At 37.5% G+C, this 19,840-nt stretch overlaps 2 protein-coding genes across 3 annotated transcripts; both read right to left on the bottom strand.

Annotated features, from left to right (window-relative positions):
- Positions 1-4,464: 4,464 nt before the first annotated feature.
- On the bottom strand, positions 4,465-5,445 carry LOC122319171 (auxin-responsive protein SAUR50-like). Its single transcript, XM_043137115.1, has one exon. It carries the CDS (start codon positions 5,130-5,132, stop codon positions 4,800-4,802), a length of 333 nt encoding a protein of 110 aa, XP_042993049.1. The 5' UTR covers positions 5,133-5,445; the 3' UTR covers positions 4,465-4,799.
- A 2,631-nt stretch (positions 5,446-8,076) lies between these two features.
- LOC122319229 (transcription initiation factor TFIID subunit 14b-like) lies at positions 8,077-19,237 on the bottom strand. 2 transcript variants are annotated; one of them, XM_043137199.1, is made up of 6 exons: positions 18,989-19,237; positions 18,342-18,430; positions 18,037-18,258; positions 17,600-17,787; positions 17,207-17,328; positions 8,077-8,369 (listed from the first exon to the last, which is right to left on the bottom strand). In XM_043137199.1, the coding sequence occupies exons 1-6, from the start codon at positions 19,103-19,105 to the stop codon at positions 8,274-8,276; spliced, it is 834 nt and encodes a 277-aa protein (XP_042993133.1). In that variant the 5' UTR covers positions 19,106-19,237; the 3' UTR covers positions 8,077-8,273. The 2 variants fall into 2 exon arrangements, with proteins under 2 accessions (XP_042993133.1, XP_042993132.1); XM_043137198.1 differs by lacking the exon at positions 18,342-18,430 and having other exon boundaries at positions 18,989-19,209.
- Positions 19,238-19,840: the final 603 nt, after the last annotated feature.

The raw sequence follows: 19,840 nt of genomic DNA, 5'->3' as shown, positions 1-19,840 counted from the left end.
TTACCTCATCCCATCGCGGCAAATGGATGACGACCTCCTTGAGGGACTAAAGGGGAGGGTGTGGCTTGAGGTGCCTCTACCCCTCCCTAAGTGGAGTGCGAGATAGTCCTAAGACTAGCCGTCTAAACCTCAAAATGAACTACATGCTCAGCTGAACAGGTACAGGTCGGTGACTAACAAATAGTAGATTGTATTTTGATTCCGATTTTACAGGGCATGGGAATTCAATGGGTGAGTTCTGGCTTATGCACCACTCATCGGCTATCGCCGAGGGTCAACGAGGCATGCCCAATCTTACAAACAATGCGACCTCCACAAAGTATTCAGGCAAGTCCAAGCTTATGCACCCTCGCACCCTTTCACCAAGCACGACGTCCAATGAGGCACGCCCGATCTTACATACCACGTGACCTCCACACAAGTATTCAGGCCAGTCCAGGCGTACGCTCCACTCAACCCCTCTCACCGAGGGTCAACGAGACTCGTCTGGTCTTACATACAGCGTGACTTTAACAAAATATTCGGGCAAGTCTAGGCGTACGCACCACTCACCCCCTTTCACCGAGGGTCAACGAGGCATGCCCGATCTTACATACCACACGACCTTGACAAAATATTTAGGCAAGTTCAGGCTTATGCGCCCCTCCCCCTTTCTCGCCGAGCGCGAGGGCCAATGAGGTGTACTCAGTCTTACATACCATGTAACCTCCACAAAGAATTTGGGCCAATTCAGGCTTACGCACCCCTCCCCCCTCCTCACTGAGTGCGAGGGCCAACGAGGCGCGTCTGGTCTTACATGTCGCACAACCTCCACAAAGTATTTGGGCGAGTTCAAGTTTACGCACCCCCGCCCCCCCCCCCCTCTCCTTGCTGACCGTGAGGACCTGATCTTACATACCGCATGACCTCCATATAGTATTTGTGCGAGTTTAGGCTTACACGCCCCTCTAGAATTTTAGAGGTAAAGAAGATTGAAACATAATAGCATAAGCAATATTAAGGATTTGTTGGTATTTATGTTCCACAATAGCTTTTTTTTGTGGAGTATAAGGATAACTCTTTTGATGTAAAACACCATGGAAAGTGAAGAAATGTTTCCTATCAAATTCAGAACCACTATCAAATCGAATGATTTTAATAGTACAATGATATTGTCTTTAAACAAACTTGAAGAATGATTGAATGTATTCTCTGTTTCAGATCTTGATTTCATGAGATAAATCTATGTACGTCGACTGAAATCATCTACCACAGTAAGAAAGTACGTAGTGAAAACCATAATATGAAGACATAGAAAAGGGTTCCCAAATATTACAATGAACAAGATCAAAAAATAGAAGAAGAAACAAAATTACTACTAGAAAAAGGCAACCTTCTTGGTTTTGCAAGGGGGCAAATCTTACATTAAGTATATTATTTGACATTGAAGCATGAAATTCCTTAGGAAATTTATGAACTAAAAACTGCATTCGTGAGGGAGAAATATGGCCTAATATACGATGCCATAGTTCAAAAACATTATTGACAAATTTCCTAGAATAACATTTGGAAAATGAAACAGAAGAATCATCAGCAGTCTAATGTGAATCTTGCAATAAATGATAAAGGCTTTGGTTTTGTTTACCCACACCAATCGTCTTACAGTCGAAGAGGTCCTATAAGAAATAAAAATTATGAAAGAAAATGAGGCAACAAGGTACGTGGTTGAGGTGCTAATTTACTAATTGAAATGAGGTCGCAATGAAAGAATGGAACATAAAAAAAATAAAAAGAAGTTTTGAAAAAACAAGATTAGTAGATGGTTGATTAGGTGAAAAAAGACTAAGATTGAAGCATGGAAATAGGTTGTTGACACTGCTCTTGATAAAATGGCATGATTAGACCAAAATTGAGTAAAGAATTATCAGTGAAAACTTAATTTGCAATATGATAAACTGACTCTAATACCATAATAAAATACTGGAGAGCATCAAGGAATTAGGAAGAAGTAAGTAATCTTTGTATTATATATAATAATTCGTAAATAAAAGTCTATATATATATATATATATATATATTCCAGTTAAGAAAATGATAGCCACATGTATATATTAATAAAAAGAGTCATTAAAGGATGGAAATATGGGTATAATTTAGCTAGGAAATTGCAGAAGAAAGAGAGAGATCGAGAGAGAGATGATGTGAAAGCTAGCGTGTGGAATCTTTTTTCATGGATGCGCTTTTCACATGCTTTGTCCCAGAGTTGAATTCCTTTAAGGTACGTTCTTAGTTCTCAAGAAAAAATTTCTTTCCTTTTGATACTGTAACAATATTATCATAAAAGAATATTATATTTATAATTTTAAAATATGTAAATTTTATATATATTTTTAAAAAAATAGATAAATTTAAAATTCGTATGAAAAAATCATTAACAGTAAATTTTACTTTTTTCTAAATGAAGTTCAAAGAATTTTGATATCTAGTTTTACTCTATATCAAATAGATTGATTGAACATAAGTGATGGGAATTCTGGGCCCCTTTTTCTTTCCTGAATAAAATATCTAGACCATGTATTATAGGAGAAAATGATCTAGTGTTTCGGAACTGATAGAAGGCAATAATTTAAGAAGAAAAGCGTGATATAGTTATCAAAGTGGATTAGGTTAAATGCAATTATCACACTAATGCTAATTAATTGGTATATATGGGTACGTAGGACAAGGGACCAAGAATTCATCCCTAATCAAAGGAACGTATATCACCAGTTAATTGGGTGGTGAGAGTGAGACTTACTTGCATGTGCGCCACACGTGCAAGAAACAAAATAAATAAATAAAAATATAAATGGAGAGGAAATTATGTGTTTCATGTGTTGATGATATCTTAACTTTGATCTTAGGCACCATTTGGATAGCAAGATTGTCGCATCTCATTTTATCTCAACATCCAAATATCATAAACAGAATCATTTTTTATTTACAAATTTTTAACTTTTTTTTGTAATCATTACAATTTTTTTAAATTTTTAAACAAAATATAAAAATTAATTCAGCTTTTTCAAATCTCAAAACAAAAAATATATTAAAAAATTATATTCTAACAATATTTTTATTCAAGTTTTTTTCTCTTTCATCTTTCAAACTCCCATAAAATATGCCCACACCCCGCCTCGGCAGGGAGAATACCCAGTGGGGGTGGGGAGCAGACTGACCCCATTAGGGCCCGATCCCACCCCCCTCTCCGCTTCACCATATATTAAAAAATATTTTTTATATATAATAAGTCTTATAGTACTTAAGTATGACTATTGTATTACAGTGACTTCCTATATAAAGATTGCCTAAGAGATTAAGACAATTCAAAATATAACACTAATGAGTTTATATTCTTTTTATATTTATAAATTTTTTAGACTCAATAAATTAGCTTAGAGGAGGGAGGCGAGGTGGATGAGATTTTTGACCCCGCCCCTTCGCATCAAGGCGGGGTGCGGGGTGAAAACCCTGCCCCATTATGGTGTGGGGCAAGGTCCAGAAAATGGTCGCCCCCACCCCGCACTATACTGGTAGCACCCCGATTTAGATCTCACCATCCCTACACTAGTACTAGAGAATCTGAATCCAAGACGACCAAAGTACTATGGCATTGCTAGGTATTTTTCTCTCTTCTTTTTCTATTTTTAAATACAAGAAAAAAATGTGCAAGGGATCAGGGGATAAACTTATCAGAAATGCTAAATCCACACATGGAGATCCCGACAGTGATTTTTTTTTTTTTTTTAAACTTAGTGATTAAGTAAGTGTTTTTTAAGTTATGTTGTATTTTTTTTTTTAATATTTAAAATCATTGAAAAAATAGCAAAAAAAAAAATTGCACCCATGTGTGGCTGACTCTAAATTACCTATTACTCACAAATAATCATTTTGGAGGGACCTCATGAGGGCTCAGATGATCATAAGAGCCATTAGATCCTCCCCACCACCCTCGTTCATAATCCTATCCGTACGTACAATACAGCCAGATCACGTCGCTATTGTATAACACCTTTTATCTTTCTTTCCCGGAACATAAACAGGAATATCGTTATCACTTTCTAGCTAGCCAAAGAATCCAAAATTTTTTTGTGAATGACAAAAGAAAGTTAACAACCAATGTAGTGGCCATGCATCCCCACCTGATCAGGATGATATCATGATTCTGACAACTCTGGTTTTTCTTGTTTAATTTCTCAGAAGTCGGGATTTTATTTTCTGTGTCATTCATGTATTTTTTTCATGAAGAGCACAAGCACCTAGGGAAGCCGGAATATGATCAAGAGTTGATGCTTAATACTCGTGTAAAATATTGGACGCAGATTCAAAGTACGCGAGAATGAATTCCAATCTTCCAAGCCCGTATACCAGAATATGTATAAATGTGTGTGTGTGTGTGTGTGTTATAAGCAGTATGGTCAGAACATAACACTGATACGAAAATGGTTGTAAGCAGATAAGTAAGCGCCTTCTGCAAATCAAGCAATAAATCATGCCAACAAAGAATTATTACAAGTGGTACCTTTCCATTTCATCCATAAATGAAGATCTATATCTGGTAATCTGATCTATCTTTTTCAGAAATCTTGAAGCTCATGGATGGTGATCTCCCGCTGCAATATTTACTCTCTACTTTATCCAGCAGCCAAACATATCATAAAGCGCTAGCCCTACTAGAGAGTAAAAAGTTTGTCAAAAGGCTAATTATAGGCTACTATCAATGAATCTCTTCACTCAAATTAGTTGTAGCAGAAGTTATTTTATATTTCCAAAGAACCCTATTTTCAGTCGTCATAACTTGATCTGATCATCGACGTTAGAGACCTAAAAACAATTTCTTCACAAGGAATGGTAAGACCCATGTCGTGATTAAAGCCAAACTCTTCCTCAGCTCTTTGAAGCAGACTTTGGAACTGAGGGTGAGCCAGCCATGAAATGGGAATGACGTATCTGCTTCTGTTCTCTCCCACATAGACAACAAAATGGCCTTTTGGCACATCATCAGGAAGGTCCTCTTCATTATTGTAGTCATTCTTCTTCCCAAAGCTTGAGCATCTTTTCAGAATCTGCTTCAAAGCTGCTGCATGAGGAAGTTTGCTAGATTTTTTTAGAGCCATTTTTCACCAAGGTAATGCTTTGACAATTTGTGCTAAAAAATGTAGGACTAGTGGGGAAGGGCTAGGGTACTAGCTAGTAGCCAGAAAGGAGTGTGAAGTTTGGAAGGGAGGTAGAGGGTATTTATGGTGAGGTTTGGAAGGGAGGGAGATCAGAAAACAACGTGATCATGTGGAAAGTGGGCGTAAGAACAGAAGACATAAGTGATTTGGGGGCAACTGTGAGCAAGGGCATGCATTGAGGTTCCAACGCCACTTGGGCTTGCCCTACATTGTTGTGTCCTGTATAGACAACATGGGACCCTTCTCTGTGTGTGTGTGTGTGTGAAAAATTATCAAACTTGAAATGGGAGTATTTGAATTTTGAAAGCTAAGCCTTTGGGGTAGGTAATACATCAGTCTTCAAACATGAATTGCTTCAATAGCCACGGAACTTTATTAATTGGTTCCCTTCGCTTTCTTGTTCTTAACAGATTTTGAAAGTTGATCAGCCCTATATATATATATATATATATCCGTTCCAAATTAAAGCGTATGCGTTCAAATGAAAAAACATCATCGATCTCATGATCCCTTTCTTGTCTTCATTAATGTTGCATTTGGATGGCTGAACTTTGGGAAAAAATATTTGATTTGGGTCATTAAAATCCAAATCTTTTGTTTGGATCAAATATTAATATTTAGAAGCCATATAACTAAACTAGTGTGACTGAAAATGACAAATTAAAGATGAAGAATAACCAAAGAAGAATTAATAACACATGAACATTTTCTGACAGAAACAGAAAGGAAAAAAAGAAAAAGAAAAGAAAAGAAAATGACACCCATAATCACAAACTGTGGACAGGGTGTATCCAGAGAATACATACACAAAAATTGGTTGAAATGGATTAGAACAGTGGCTGGCTGGAAAGCAGTTCAAGTAATATTGGAGTTGGACCACCGGTTCAGGCCAGACATAATGGCTCTGCTAAGAACGTGCGAGTGTTGCTCATCTGTGGATAGGAAGACTGCATTCCATATTTCCATCTTGCAATGCCTTAAAGTGGTCCAAAACATGGTACGCCCTGCCCTGTTCCTTTTACCTAGCTACATTCATTCATGATTCAAGTACAGAATTTGTCCTATATTTTTAGTGGCCCATAATGCTTTTTTCGAAGAAAAAAATAATAATGTTCCTAAGTATACAAAATATCAATAGTATCTGCCACCAAAAGCTTGATATCTTCCCATTGTAATAGTAAACAAAAAGTTTCTGTAAATTATGGTATTCGGCTGCAAATCCTAAAAGATTAAGCAAAGTTCGAAAGTTTTAGGGCTAGATTGGTTACACAAGATTAAACTATTTCATCTCATCTCATTTCATATAATCATAACAACTTTTTTAAAATCCTAAATAAAACCAATATTAAAAAATTATATTATAACAATATTTTATTCAACTTTCAACAAAACATTTCATCTCATATCATCTGAACTGAACTACGTAATCAAATGAGATCTTAGTCCATCAGAGATCTATTGATCATAGCCCTTTACGAGCATATGACACACAACAAATGTAATTGAAAATGATAAAATTTTAAAATAAAAAACAACATTTTTCTTAAAATTAGATCTTTTTCTTAAAACTAGATATTTTTCTTCAATATTTCTAGAATATTGAAGGCGGATGACTCATAAAATAATTATAATTTCCTAAAAATTCCATTAATCCAGTAGTAGTTCTACACTTAGACCCACAAAGTGGCGGCCCAAATTTTGTTTATGTTAACACGGAGGGCACATGGCTCCCTGGAATTGCTATTCTGTCTGCACCAACAACAAAATATTAATTCTATCATAATTTATAATAATTTTATAAATTAATGTAATCTGAGACAACCCAACGCATATGAAGGAAGACTGTCACACTTTAGGAAAATGAGAACTACATATGTGGCCCTGCCGAAACCACAATGTACATATAACCTAAGAATCTGGATTCATAAGCAAATGAAAGGCAATCATATATCATCAGGGTGAGGCTGGGAATACTAGTAGTGTTTGATTTTCACATCTCTCCGCTTCCTTGATTCTAGTGGTTTAGATTCATGGGATCTAAGACAACCCAACTTGTATGAGAACTACATTCTGGAAAAAGTTTCAACATTTTGAGAACTACAGGGCCACGTGTGTAGTTTCGAGAAAAAACAAAATCTCAATTGTTTCAAATGAGAAATTTAGGAGTACTATTTGCCACCCAACTCCATACAGATGCAAGCAGCAAAAAGGGATGTCCACATTCTCTGAAAGAAATGGGGTTAGCATATGAAGGATGCAAGTCAGAAGATAACACATCATTGTCACTCTCGGTTGCAGAAATGATGATGATAAGCTAATCAACACAAAGGGTATTTTCTTAAAGCTGGCGACCATCAATCAAAACTTATGCATATGCTTGTCATGTGGCTTTTGTCTCCAGAAGACCTATAGAGACAAAAACGGTATGACTGCACAAAACAATTTCCCAGAAATTTACCTTACGCCCGTTTCCTGTAAAAGTTTGCTTAGCTTTTATTATTCCCTACACTGCTTTTACATTGAAAATTTGAGAAGCTATCATTTAAGCACATGCACAACAATATAGACCCACTGGAACAGATTACGACAACTATTGTCTTTCTGGTTTATCCTCAGAATGTACAGATTATAAATCAAACGAAAATTGATATTATGCATGGTGGACCCAAGAATGGTATACCAAGGTTATCCAATCTTTCCCAACTCTCCGGTTTACATGTTTACTTGCACCACTTGTTAAGGAAAAAAGCCATCCTTGGTGAGTTTTGTAATAATACTAGCGCCCAAGATATTTAAGATGAACTTATCAGGGGGCATCCCTGTAAATATATCAGGGATGAAATTATATACCCTGACCGATCAATACCCTCAAGGACCAACAAAGTAAAAGAACAACTGTACTCTGGTTTTACAATATTATGTAACTGTGCATTTGAATACACCAAGTATCAGTTGGTTATTACAGACATACAGATTAAAAGTAAGAAAATGTCCCTAAAACTAAGCTAATTGACATTTACATAATCATGTATCATGTCTTCCACATATACATCAGTGGATGATGTGGTTAAGAATCCATGATCATGTATAATCATAACCAGTTGGTTGTTTCAACAACGGAGGCGGCCCATCCATTACACTCAATTGTCTTCTCAGCTTAACGATATGAGCTTGTACCTATCACATTGGAAAACTGTCAAAATAGGAATACTAGCAAGTTTCAAAAATTTAAGACAGTTCGTAATTTAGGAACATTTAGGTCATGAGCATACAACTAGATTCAAAAAAAGTTTTGATAAATACAACCAGATCCAAAAAGAAGTTACAAGAACCTGTAGTGAGATGGCTTAAATTTGAGTGAGGGTGTGTAGGCTATTTATCACACCCACTTAACAGCTTACCCTATCCTTTTTTTGTGACAGAATACTTTTAGTAAGAGTACAAATGTGTGGAAAAATCTCTCTTTGGTATGAAAGAATTTAGCGATACTTATCTTCTCTCTTTGCCAAGTATTAATGTTAGGAGACTTGATTCTATTCTATTGGTTGGAAAAGTTCTTCAAGAACGGAAGGACGACTTTTTGACACCAGGCAGAATAAGTTCTAATGACTAGTTAATCAACTGAAATTAGGAATTGAGATTGAGAAATGATGCAAAACAGAAAGAAAATTCTGAGATTAGGGTTTATTCATAAAAGTGAAAAACTAATTCTGAAGCCCACAAGCCAAGCTTACATAGCTAAGGAAACCCGAGATTTTGAGAATTTTGCCCAAAAAAGGCAAAACCCCAATTATTGCGTAAAAATAAAATACATAATAAAATAAATATCTTGCCAAAAATCTCACCCAAACCAGAATAAGAATCATCTATAAAAACAACAGCAAAACATTACCATAAAAGAAAAAAATAACTTAATTGGCGATTCAGAGGAAAAACAGCTGATTTCCAGGTCAAAAACGGGGGCCACTAGGCATAGACATGGTGACTACAATATGGGCAGCAAAAAGAGCTTTTGGAATTGGAGTCATGTCCACAATTTTGATACTCTTAAACCAAAGTTATGGTCAAAATAGTGTCATGTACACAATATTACCCCACTCCGAGGATTTGTAATGCCCCAATGGAAGAGCCAAGCCACATGGCCTATACTTCAAAAAGATTAGTCAATATTACAATTGGAGCCCCATTGGAACATTATAAGAAGCAAGAAGCTCTCCTTCCCAATCAATGTGGAATCTCATACACCACCTACCTTTATCGTTTATCGTTTATCAGGATGGGATATCACAAGAATCTTCACCTTTTCCTACCATTTTTGCATTGATCTACCTTCTCAAGGTAGTGCAATGCTATCAACGTAGAATTTGTCAACTCAGCATCATCAAACCCAGATCCCCCTACATCACTTTTTTATTGGCTACAAATGATTGTTTCCTAGCCAAAATTTGGCTCTCTACAAGTTCGATTTGGTGATCTATATATATATTGGAAATTTTGTTACTTCGTAAAAGATGAAAGAGGGACTTTAGATATTTATAGAGCCACATTAGAATAAAAAAAAAAGGAAAGATTTAGGTTTTTTTTTTTTTTTATGAATTGGAGTGTCGTGCTGCATAGAAGAAAAATATCAACGCTTTTTTTGTGTACCTCACAAGAGAAAGTTCTAGGATTTTTTTTTTTTTTTTTTTTTTTTTTTGGTAGAACAATTCATTTTGTTTGAGAGCACAATTTTGGGTTTATTATTGGATCACTTCAAAAAAAATCATTGTTTTTCTGTATACCTCACGAGAGAAAAGTCAATAGAATCTTTTTTCGGAGAAAAATTCATTTTGTTTGAGAGCACGATTTTGGGTGTATCAGGGCTTTGGATTTGAGTGATTTTATTATTGTTCTCTTGTACTCCATCTTTTAGTTAGTCAATTTATTCATGATTGTCTCCCACAATGGATATAGGCTTTTTAAACTGAACCATTTAAAATCTTAGTATCTTCTGTGAGTCCTGACTTTTATTTTCTTTTAATTCTTTTTCTACATCGTGGTGATCTTAAGATCTCTATTTTGGCAAAATAAGCAGAATCAAAGTTAAGGTTTTCTAGTTTTGAGATTGTTATCAAAAAATTTGGAGTTGAGAACTTTAATATGGTCTGTAAGTTCCAGTTTATAAAGCATCAAAGTGCATGCTTTGTTGCAACAAGAAGGATTGATAAAGATTTTGGACAGCAAGTCACCATAAACATCAACAAACGGAGATATAGCACCATTTGAAGAGATCCTGCTGTTGCGCCCTCCGGCCTATCCAAAAAACACACAAAACAATTTTAAAGTGGTTCAGCAAATTGCCTACGTCCACTGGAACCTCTTTTATAGAATTTGTACGAGATTTACAAATAAATCTAAAAAATTCTATCTCTCTCTCACGTCCCTCTTTCTCTTTCTTTTCTCTTCTCCCCACTGCCTTTCTTCTGCCCACCGCCCCGAATTCTGCAACTGAGCTCTCTCCTATTTAGAGGAGCGAGCAACCTACAACTTACAATTTTGGTGGAGGGATTTACGGAAGAAATGAAGGTGCAGACACTATGGGTGTCTGTGGGAGGCGCCTAATATGCCAAGGGAGAGAACGGTGCTTCTCTCTGTTTTCACACTGCAGGTGGTTTTTCAACAATCACCACCTCCACCCAAGTGTGTCATATTAGGCTGCTTGCAAACTGATTCATTTTTCAAATGAATGCACCTCTTTCTTTGACATGAGAGATTTCCGCTATCAAATGCATCTGCAGGTACGTCTTCAAATGGATGTCCAAATGCCTTTCCAAATGCATCTTCAAATGCATTAACATCGTCTACATCCACAGAGCTTGCAAGGGATTTTCTTCAGAAGAGATTTACAAGTGCTTTACTGCACAATCTCAACTCTCTAGGATTCTTCTTTTGCTCGAGTCCACGAGTCCGCACTCATGTACACCTTGAGCAAACTGAGCTTCGCTCGAGCCACAACTGAGTGAACAATCTACCTGGTGCCTTTACAGCTTTCAAACCAGGCTCCATAATCCTACAATCACACCAATCTCCAACTTGGAGACTGATTCTCAACATGCTAGTCTCTATCTCTAGCATGATCCCTTATCATCTTTACAATTTTACAGCTCATGTCTTCAAGTTATAAGACTAACTAAAGTGATGCATAACTTTAGTTCATAACGTACAGTGCCCCTAATCAACACATCTATACAGGGCAACACATCTCCCACTGCACTGGCAATCAATGGTCTCGCACGAACCTTGACACATATCAGAGAACCTGTTGCTGAGGTCTCCATCTCTGATCCGGGTGACTAACCCCTCATCCTGCTGCTAACATATCCTATCTTCAGTCGATGTGCCCATCTTGTGTGCAGTCTCTGCTAACTTCGACTTGCATAATCTCCACTCTTGCAATATTTTCTTCATACCGTAGTTCACTACCTTCATTCAGCAGGATATAGTTTAAGGTAGTAACCACCATGGAGGTCTGATCATCTTGGCAGTTATGCGATCATCAACTTTAGGTGTAGATATCCTTGGAACATCTGACGTTTTGTTCTCATCTCTCACACCTGTACTTCATGTCGTGGTCTAGGGAGATTTCTTTAGATGAGGAAAAGTAAAACTGAGTTCCTTTTACTTCCTTATCTAATTCACACAACTATTATCACGAACCAAGACCAATAAATCATTCGTGACCTTCCATGTCTTTTTGAGAAAACACTACTGAATGACTACTGTCTTCAAGCTGTCTTTAACAGCATTGTGCACTGCAAGAAATGCAACGCCATGTATTTCTTCTGTCACCATATTCACAGTATCATTCTCAATTTTCTCCTAATTTTAGCAGTCTCTTGTGGCTTGTCTTGCCACAATTTCTAGCGAGTCATCTGTTGTCCAGATCTTGACTTGCCTCTGTCCTTACTATCAACATTCAGGACCAACAACTCGAAATCTTGCCAGAATCTCTTCTGCGCACCTCCTCATCTAGGATAAGATCTCTTACATTAAGAAACTTCAACTTCGGCTTCTTTGCAGAATTACTCATAGCCATTCTCATGACCTCCCAACCTTTTGACCACAACGCCAAATGATATTTGGGCAACAATAGTACCTTCTGCCTTTTCTAAAGTTGAATTGTTTCTTCATCTGTACTTTGTTATTTACAACTGGCTTTTCAAAGAAAGCCACAATGAGATCCGTTGTTCTCCTCTTAATAATATTATGCTCCATGAGTTGTATGACTGCCAAAACCTGCTGATATAACAAGTTAATCAGCATCGTCCAATGATCTGAAATTTGCTCCTCAAACTTCACGATCCCAACTAGCTTAAATCAAGCCCAAACAAACTGAGTCCTGCAACATTGGACTCCAATTGGCTGACATCAAGCCCAAAACCAATAAATCTGGCACGACTCCAACTGGTTGCGATCAAGCCAAAAACAATTGAGTCTGTCACGACTCCAACTTGCTACGATCAAGCCCAAAACAAATGAGTCCTTCACGACCCCAACTGGCTACGATCAAGCCCAAAACAAATGAGTCCGTCACGACTCCAACTGGATGTGATCAAGCCCTAAACACGAGTCCATCATGACTCCAACTGGTTGCGATCAAGCCCAAAACAAATGAGTCCATCACGACTCCGACTGACTACGATCAAGCCCACAACTGATCTGCAACTATGAACGGTTCAAATCGAAAGTACCGATGGCGAATCTCAACATTCTCACCGTACCGATGAGTCCGGAATGATCCAAATAGTTTGTCAGCACTATTTGATCATTGCAATTGAACTCCAACTAGCGTAGATCTAGCCCAAAATGATCTGCAACTCGTAGACGGTTCAGATCGAATGTACCGATGGTGAATCTCAATATTCTCACCATACGGATGAGTCCGGAATGATCCAAATAGTTAGAAAGCACTATTTGATCGTCAAAATCGGACTCCAAATGGCTTAGATCTAGCCCAAAAGAAGATCTGAAAAAACGGACAGTTCAAATCATCTGGCGCATGAGATGCACGCGCGGCAGTGGCCTCTGTGGCACGCGCGGCAGTGGCCTCTGTGGCACACGCACTTTACTATTGGGGGCGTGGGTGAGCGTCTGGCTCGTGACAAATGCGCGGAGCAGCTCTATGGTGGGTGGGGGCGCGTGGGACACGTGTCTGACACGCGTCTTCCTCCTCTGGCGCGCGTGGGGGGCGCGTGAGTTGCAACAGATGCACGCGCCGATCTTCTTGGGGCGCGTGTGGGCTCGTCCGACCTCCGTTTTCGATTTCGTTTGCGGCAATGAATTCGTCTCGAGGTGTCAAAAATTGATTTTGACCAACTTGAATTTTCGAACAGCTCGAACCAGAGCTCTGATACCAATTGTTGCGCCCTCCGGCCTGTCCAAAAAACATAAAATAATTTTAAAATGGTTCAACAAATTGCCTAAGTCCACTGGAGCCTCTTTTATAGAATTTGTACGAGATTTACAAATAAATCTACAAAATTCTCTCTCTCACGTCCCTCTTTCTCTTTCTTTTCTCTTCACCCCACTGCCTTTCTTCTGCCCACCGCTCCGAATTCTGCAACTGAGCTCTCTCCTATTTATAGGAGAGAGCAGCCTACAACTTACAATTTTGGTGGAGGGATTTACGAAAGAAATGAAGGTGCAGACACTGTGGGTGTCTGTGGGAGGCGCCTAATATGCCAAGGAAGAGAACGGTACTTCTCTCTGTTTTCACACTGTAGGTGGTTTTTCAACACCTGCATGAAAAGCTTTTGTTGTCTCCTTCAAATGGCGTTTTGCAAGAAACTGCTGATGAGGAAATAACAGCTGGTCTTTGGGAAATTCAAAAATCATTTGTATAGTCTCTCACCAATAGTGGACTTACCACTAGTGGGGCGTGCATGCACGTGGTCTAATAGCCAGACATGGTCTAGACTAGACAAATTCCTAATTTCACCAGAGTGGGAATGTCATTTCCTGGATGTGTGGCAAAAGAGATTGCCTCATTTGTGTTTGGATCATTGGCCTCTTATGTTGGATTGTGGAGGGGTCAAAAGGCAGCATAGGTCCTTCAAATTTGAAAATATGTGGTTGAAGGCGGATGGCTTTGAGGGAAGGATCGGGCAATGGTGGACTTCATATCAGATACAAGGAACCCCTAGTTTTAATTTTACGGGTAAATTGAAAGCTCTAAAAACGATCTAAAGCTATGGAATAGACAGTCGTTTGGAGATATAAGGGAGCGCAAAAAAAGCAAGGAATTGGAGATCCAAGGTTTGGAAAGGATACAAGAAACCCAGCCCTTAACTCAGGAAGAAATAGCTTTAAAAATGGGGCTGGAAGCAGAACTGGAAAGAATTGTAGTCTTAGAAGAGACATCACGGCATTATAAGTCAAGAGCTTGTTATGGGTTGAAGGAAGGAGACCAAAGCAGCAAGTTCTTCCACATTATAGCTAATTCACATAGAAGATACAACAACATTGAGATGCTGAAAATAGAGGGAGTTGAGTGTCGGGAAGAGCCAGTGATAAACAACCATGTAGTTGACTTCTTTGAGCAATTACTTTCTGAACAGGTGGGTTTGCGGCCTAAACTTGAAGGGCTTGGATTTGATTCCATTGAACTTAATGATGTAGACCGACTAGAGAGGCCTTTTGAGGCGTTGGAGGTTTTTGAAGTTGTGAAGAAAATGGTTAAAGACAAGGTGCCGGGTCATAATGGTTTCTCGATGGGTTTCTTTCAAACTTGCTAGGTTGTATTAAATGATGACCTCGTGAAGGTGTTCCAAGAGTTCCACTCAACGGCAAAGTTTGAAAAAAGCCTTAATGCTACTTTTCTTGCACTAACACCAAAGAATGTGGGGGAGAAGGTTAAGGAGTTTCGGCCTGTTAGTTTAGTAAATGGGGTATACAAGATATTATCCAAAGTGTTAGCGAATTGTCTGAGTGAGGTAGTGGGGAAGCTTATTTCGAAACCTCAAAATGCTTTTTTCAAGGATAGACAAATCCTAGATGCGATTCTTATTGCTAATGAATGCATAGACAGTCATTTGAAAATTGGCGAGGCAGGGATTATTTGCAAGCTAGATATGGAGAAGGCGTATGATTATGTCAACTGGGATTTCCTTCTTGATCTTTTGGGGAAATGTAGTTTTGGAGAGAGAGAGTGCTCGTGGATTAGGTGGTGTATATCAACAGTGAAATTCTCCGTCTTGATAAACAGAAGCCCAACTGGTTTCTTTTGTAGCACACAGGGTCTAAGACAATGGGATTCGTTATCCCCATTACTCTTTGTTATTGTGATGGAGGCACTAAGCAGAATGTCGTGGGTGTTACTTGCATCTCCGATAGGCTTCCTTTGCGCATGGCTTGGTCTCACCATCATGAGAACCTCCGCAAAAGATTGATCAAAAGCTTTTGCCCCCTAGCTCCTCTGTTCACCTGAGCCCCTACGGCATTTCCAAAACAATTCCCCCTGGCCTAGGCCATCTCCGCAGCAAGTTTCTTCAATCTTCTGCATCCCCAACCATCTGCACCTTCGGGGAAACTGAGCAAGCATTTTCTTCTTGCGATCAACAAGTAACGCCCATGACTGTTCGCACATCGTTGAGCAACAAAACTTCGATAACCCTCCCTGCTCACCAAGTACACCTCCTCTCTCCCCCCTCTCAAGCACTCCTCCACTACATTCACAAACCACAAAGCTATGTTACCCCCACTAGCACCTTATGTTTTTCCTTCCATCCCTGCTTTGAGATACAAAGATTAACTCCCTCCTCCACAAGCACAATCAATTTAGACTCTACTGCTAATTCTCTAGACAATGCCATGGGCGCCACCGTGTTACTACGACGCCATCAACGTTGTAAAATTAACGACAAATCAGAGTTTGCATGTGTACGGAATTTGCATGTGTACTGAGAGCAAAGCCCATCAACGAACCATAGCATTAGAAACAGAGAAAGAGGCCACTCTGGCAGATTAATGCATCTTTGTTGCTCTTTTTCCTTTATCTTGGACAGCCTCCTCAGGAAAACTCTTAAACCAGGGAGAACTTGAGTTAATGTCATATCATTGTGACACAATGGTACTTTATGTGCAAAAAGAAAAGGAGTCTATATATCACTTTCTACTCCATTAAAAGATTGTCTGCACATTATGGATTTATGTTTTCAGTCCAGTTGGGTTGGTTTGAGTTATGCCCAGCAGGATAATAAATTGTTTTCTCTATTAGAAAAGGTTATATGTCAACCCACAGATTGCAGCAGTGTGTACAATGATCCCTGATTGTCAAGTGTGAAGTATTTAGAGGGAAATGAATGATAAACATTTTGAGAATCGCAAGCGGACATTAGAAAAGATTAACATGTTTTTTCTTAATATTTTTCCTTTGAGTAGTTTCTATAGCTTAATGGACTGAGTTTCCATGATTTTCTTGTCCTTTTCCTTTTTTCTAATTAAGTGTTCCTTATGTATACTACATGTGTACTTGGGCCATGTCTTGTGTTTTTTAATAGAATCTTAGATTAATTTAAAAAGAAATCTCTATTTTGGCATAATAGAACCAATGTGGCATCAATATTCATTACTATACCTAATGGCATGCAGCTAACAAATAGAAAGCAGTCATAACCAGGAAGTACGCTACAGAGTGAAACTCAATAAAGCATCCAAGATAGTAGAGGGCACACAAGATATTCTTCCAAATCATACTTCCCCACCCACTTAAAGCCCTACTCGATACAACATAACACTTGTCATAGAAGTGCAAACATGAAGAAGCGAGCAAACAAATAAAATGAGTTACTAATAGCAAATAACCCGAGGGTGCATAAATTGGGATCACTGTGAGGCCTTCCTAGGTGTGATCTTACTCGCGCAGGCATGCTATACATTAACCCACAACAATGAAATCCTTTTAACTAAAATCACTTTATAAGATGCTTAAAGAAAAAACTGACTGAGACAGAAGAAAGCAAGCAATTCATTCTAACCTGTTGACGAGCTGCTGCCAACTTCAAAAGTTCATCAGCCTCTGAGAAATTCATGAACCATTGACTAAGGGGGTGATCTTTGGTATCGCCTTTCTCCCTTTCATTCACACTCTCAATTGACACTGCTCAAAAGAAATTACACACACCTTAAATATTTTTTCAATAGCCAAGCAAGAACTTTTATTGATAGCAATAGGTATAGCCAATGTACATGGATCTTAAACAAGAGAAACATGTAAGCATGATTAACAATTGATACAAGAAAGTTATGGATACTCAGTCTATTGAATTCTAGTACAATTGACCATTGGAATAAAGTATTGAAAAGGAAAGTTCTAAGCTCATTCATGGTCTGTTCGAAATTAACACAACACCATGGTTAAGGAATTTTACCAGGATAGGGCAAGTTGAAACCAGCAGGCATCCGAGGCACAATAACAGCTGGATGATTCTGAACACGGGCCAAAAAATTCTCTGATGGATCAGGGTATACAATTTCATTGTATGATTCTACTACAACAGGTTTCTTCGTTGTTTGAGGGCCAGATTCATCTTCAGGATATAACTTCAAATGGTGAAACCTGTAAGCACCAAATCATTTTTTTAGTAATTAAAGATTTTATTAAAAAATGCAAAGGTGTCACCAAATAAACAAGAATTATACAATGGTAACACCTAACTAGAAACAGAAAAGGAGACATGAAAATCATGAAAGATCAATAGACGCTGCCGAAAAGAACAGAGTATTGAAAAAGAAAGTCTTATGCTCCTCCAAAAATTAGTAATGCCTGCTGTAATGAATCAATTATGTACCAAATCAAAAAACTCACAAATCCAACTGCTTATCACATATGTCGTTATGGAAAAAAAGGCTGATGCCAATTTCAAATTCACCCCATCCACATTCTGATAACTCAAACGGCGGCGATTCAACCACTCTTGTAGGGTTATTGAAACTGGGATGCAATTGAAATACCACCCGCTTTATCACCACACCAAGATCTTCATTTGTTGCCCCACGTACATAGACTGTCCACTTATGCGACTGAGACCTAATTGATGAATAAACAACATAGAAAGTAATTCAAATATGATGAAGGCATTAAAAATGACCCCACTAAAAGAAAGTACTTACTCACTGGCCTTTCTGCCAAGATAAAATGCAATCGTTCCATATACTATTGGAACACAAATTTCAACATCTTTAACCCTCCTGTGGGCACCCTATGACAGCCAAAAAAATCTAAATAAGGATTTCTGCAATTTGGAATGACAAATTCTTAGAGATGAAGAGAGGGCGATCCAGAACAAGAACCTTGCCCAAAACGCAATTTACTGACTACGACTACTAGTGAAAAATGTAGCTAGACTGATAGGAGAATCTATATGCTTTCACAAACAAAAATGGAAGTTTATATCTTCTAGTTCTTAATCTATAGTCCCAAAAATCCGATTACCAAGACCAAAAAATAGTAACAACTTAAAAGAACGGCATTATTGGATGGGAAGCAAGGTAAGAAATTTAACCTTATTAGTCTCTTTCTTAAACCCAACATAAAACCCACCAATTGTAATTTGCAGGCAATTGAATATGCACAATAAAATAAAATAAAAAATCAACATTGTCTTTCGAAGCCAAACAAACCTATGAAACGAAAAAGAAAAGCAAAAAGACTAAAAAAGGGTTACAAACAAAATGGGGAAGCTAATAGATAGGTCTATGTATAACAGAGAATCAGACGCAAAATTCTTAATTTTGATCAAAGAAAAAAAAAATGTTACCTTTTTGTCGCTCTCTTCACTAGACTTTCCGATTTTAATGCGAGGTGGCTTCGCTGCAGAAGCGCCATCGTCGGGCTGATTTTCACCTTGTTTTCTGGATGAAGTGGTGAGTGACATTTTCTTAAATAAAATTCCCAACACAAGGAATGTGAAAGGACAAAAGAGATTAGTTAGGGTTTTTAGGGGGTTCTCTTTGTTTCCTCGGAGCGCCGAAAACCCAAAGATACAGAAAACTTCCTGTGTTTTTTTTTTTTTTTTTTTTTTTTTTTTTTTTTTTTTGAGAAGATCTTTTTTGTGTTTTTAAAAATAAAAAATTTACACAATTTTCTACTATTCATACACCCTCCACATATCACATTTTTTTTAACTTTTATTATTTTTTTCTTTTATTAAATATTTAATATATAGATAATAAATAAATAAAATTCACTTAGTTTAAAAAAATAAATTCAAAAAAAAATCTTTCAAAAATTATTAAAAAATAAAAAATTTAGAAAAAATATGATATGTGGAGATTGAAGAGATTGAGTAGCATTTTTAAAAAAGAAATACTAAACCCACTAACTCGAATCATGTTTTTTACTTAATAATTAAATAAGTGTATTCTACTGACGTTGTGAATTTTTTTAAAAAATATATTTAAAAATTTAAAAATAAATTTAAAAAATTGCCCTTCTTGAAATTGAGCTCGTGCTACATCTTCGGTAAATATAACGCTGCTCTTTTTAAAAAGAATAATGCTAATATACTCATCATTTTACTCATTCATTTTGACCATTTATATATTTAATTTTTTTTATTGATTAAAGAATTGACTATTAATGTATTGATATTTTTTTATTTTTTAAAAAC

This window comes from Carya illinoinensis, chromosome 8 (genome assembly GCF_018687715.1).
Source record: "Carya illinoinensis cultivar Pawnee chromosome 8, C.illinoinensisPawnee_v1, whole genome shotgun sequence".
Taxonomy (NCBI): domain Eukaryota; kingdom Viridiplantae; phylum Streptophyta; class Magnoliopsida; order Fagales; family Juglandaceae; genus Carya; species Carya illinoinensis.
This window is presented reverse-complemented; position numbering and strand designations above follow the sequence as displayed.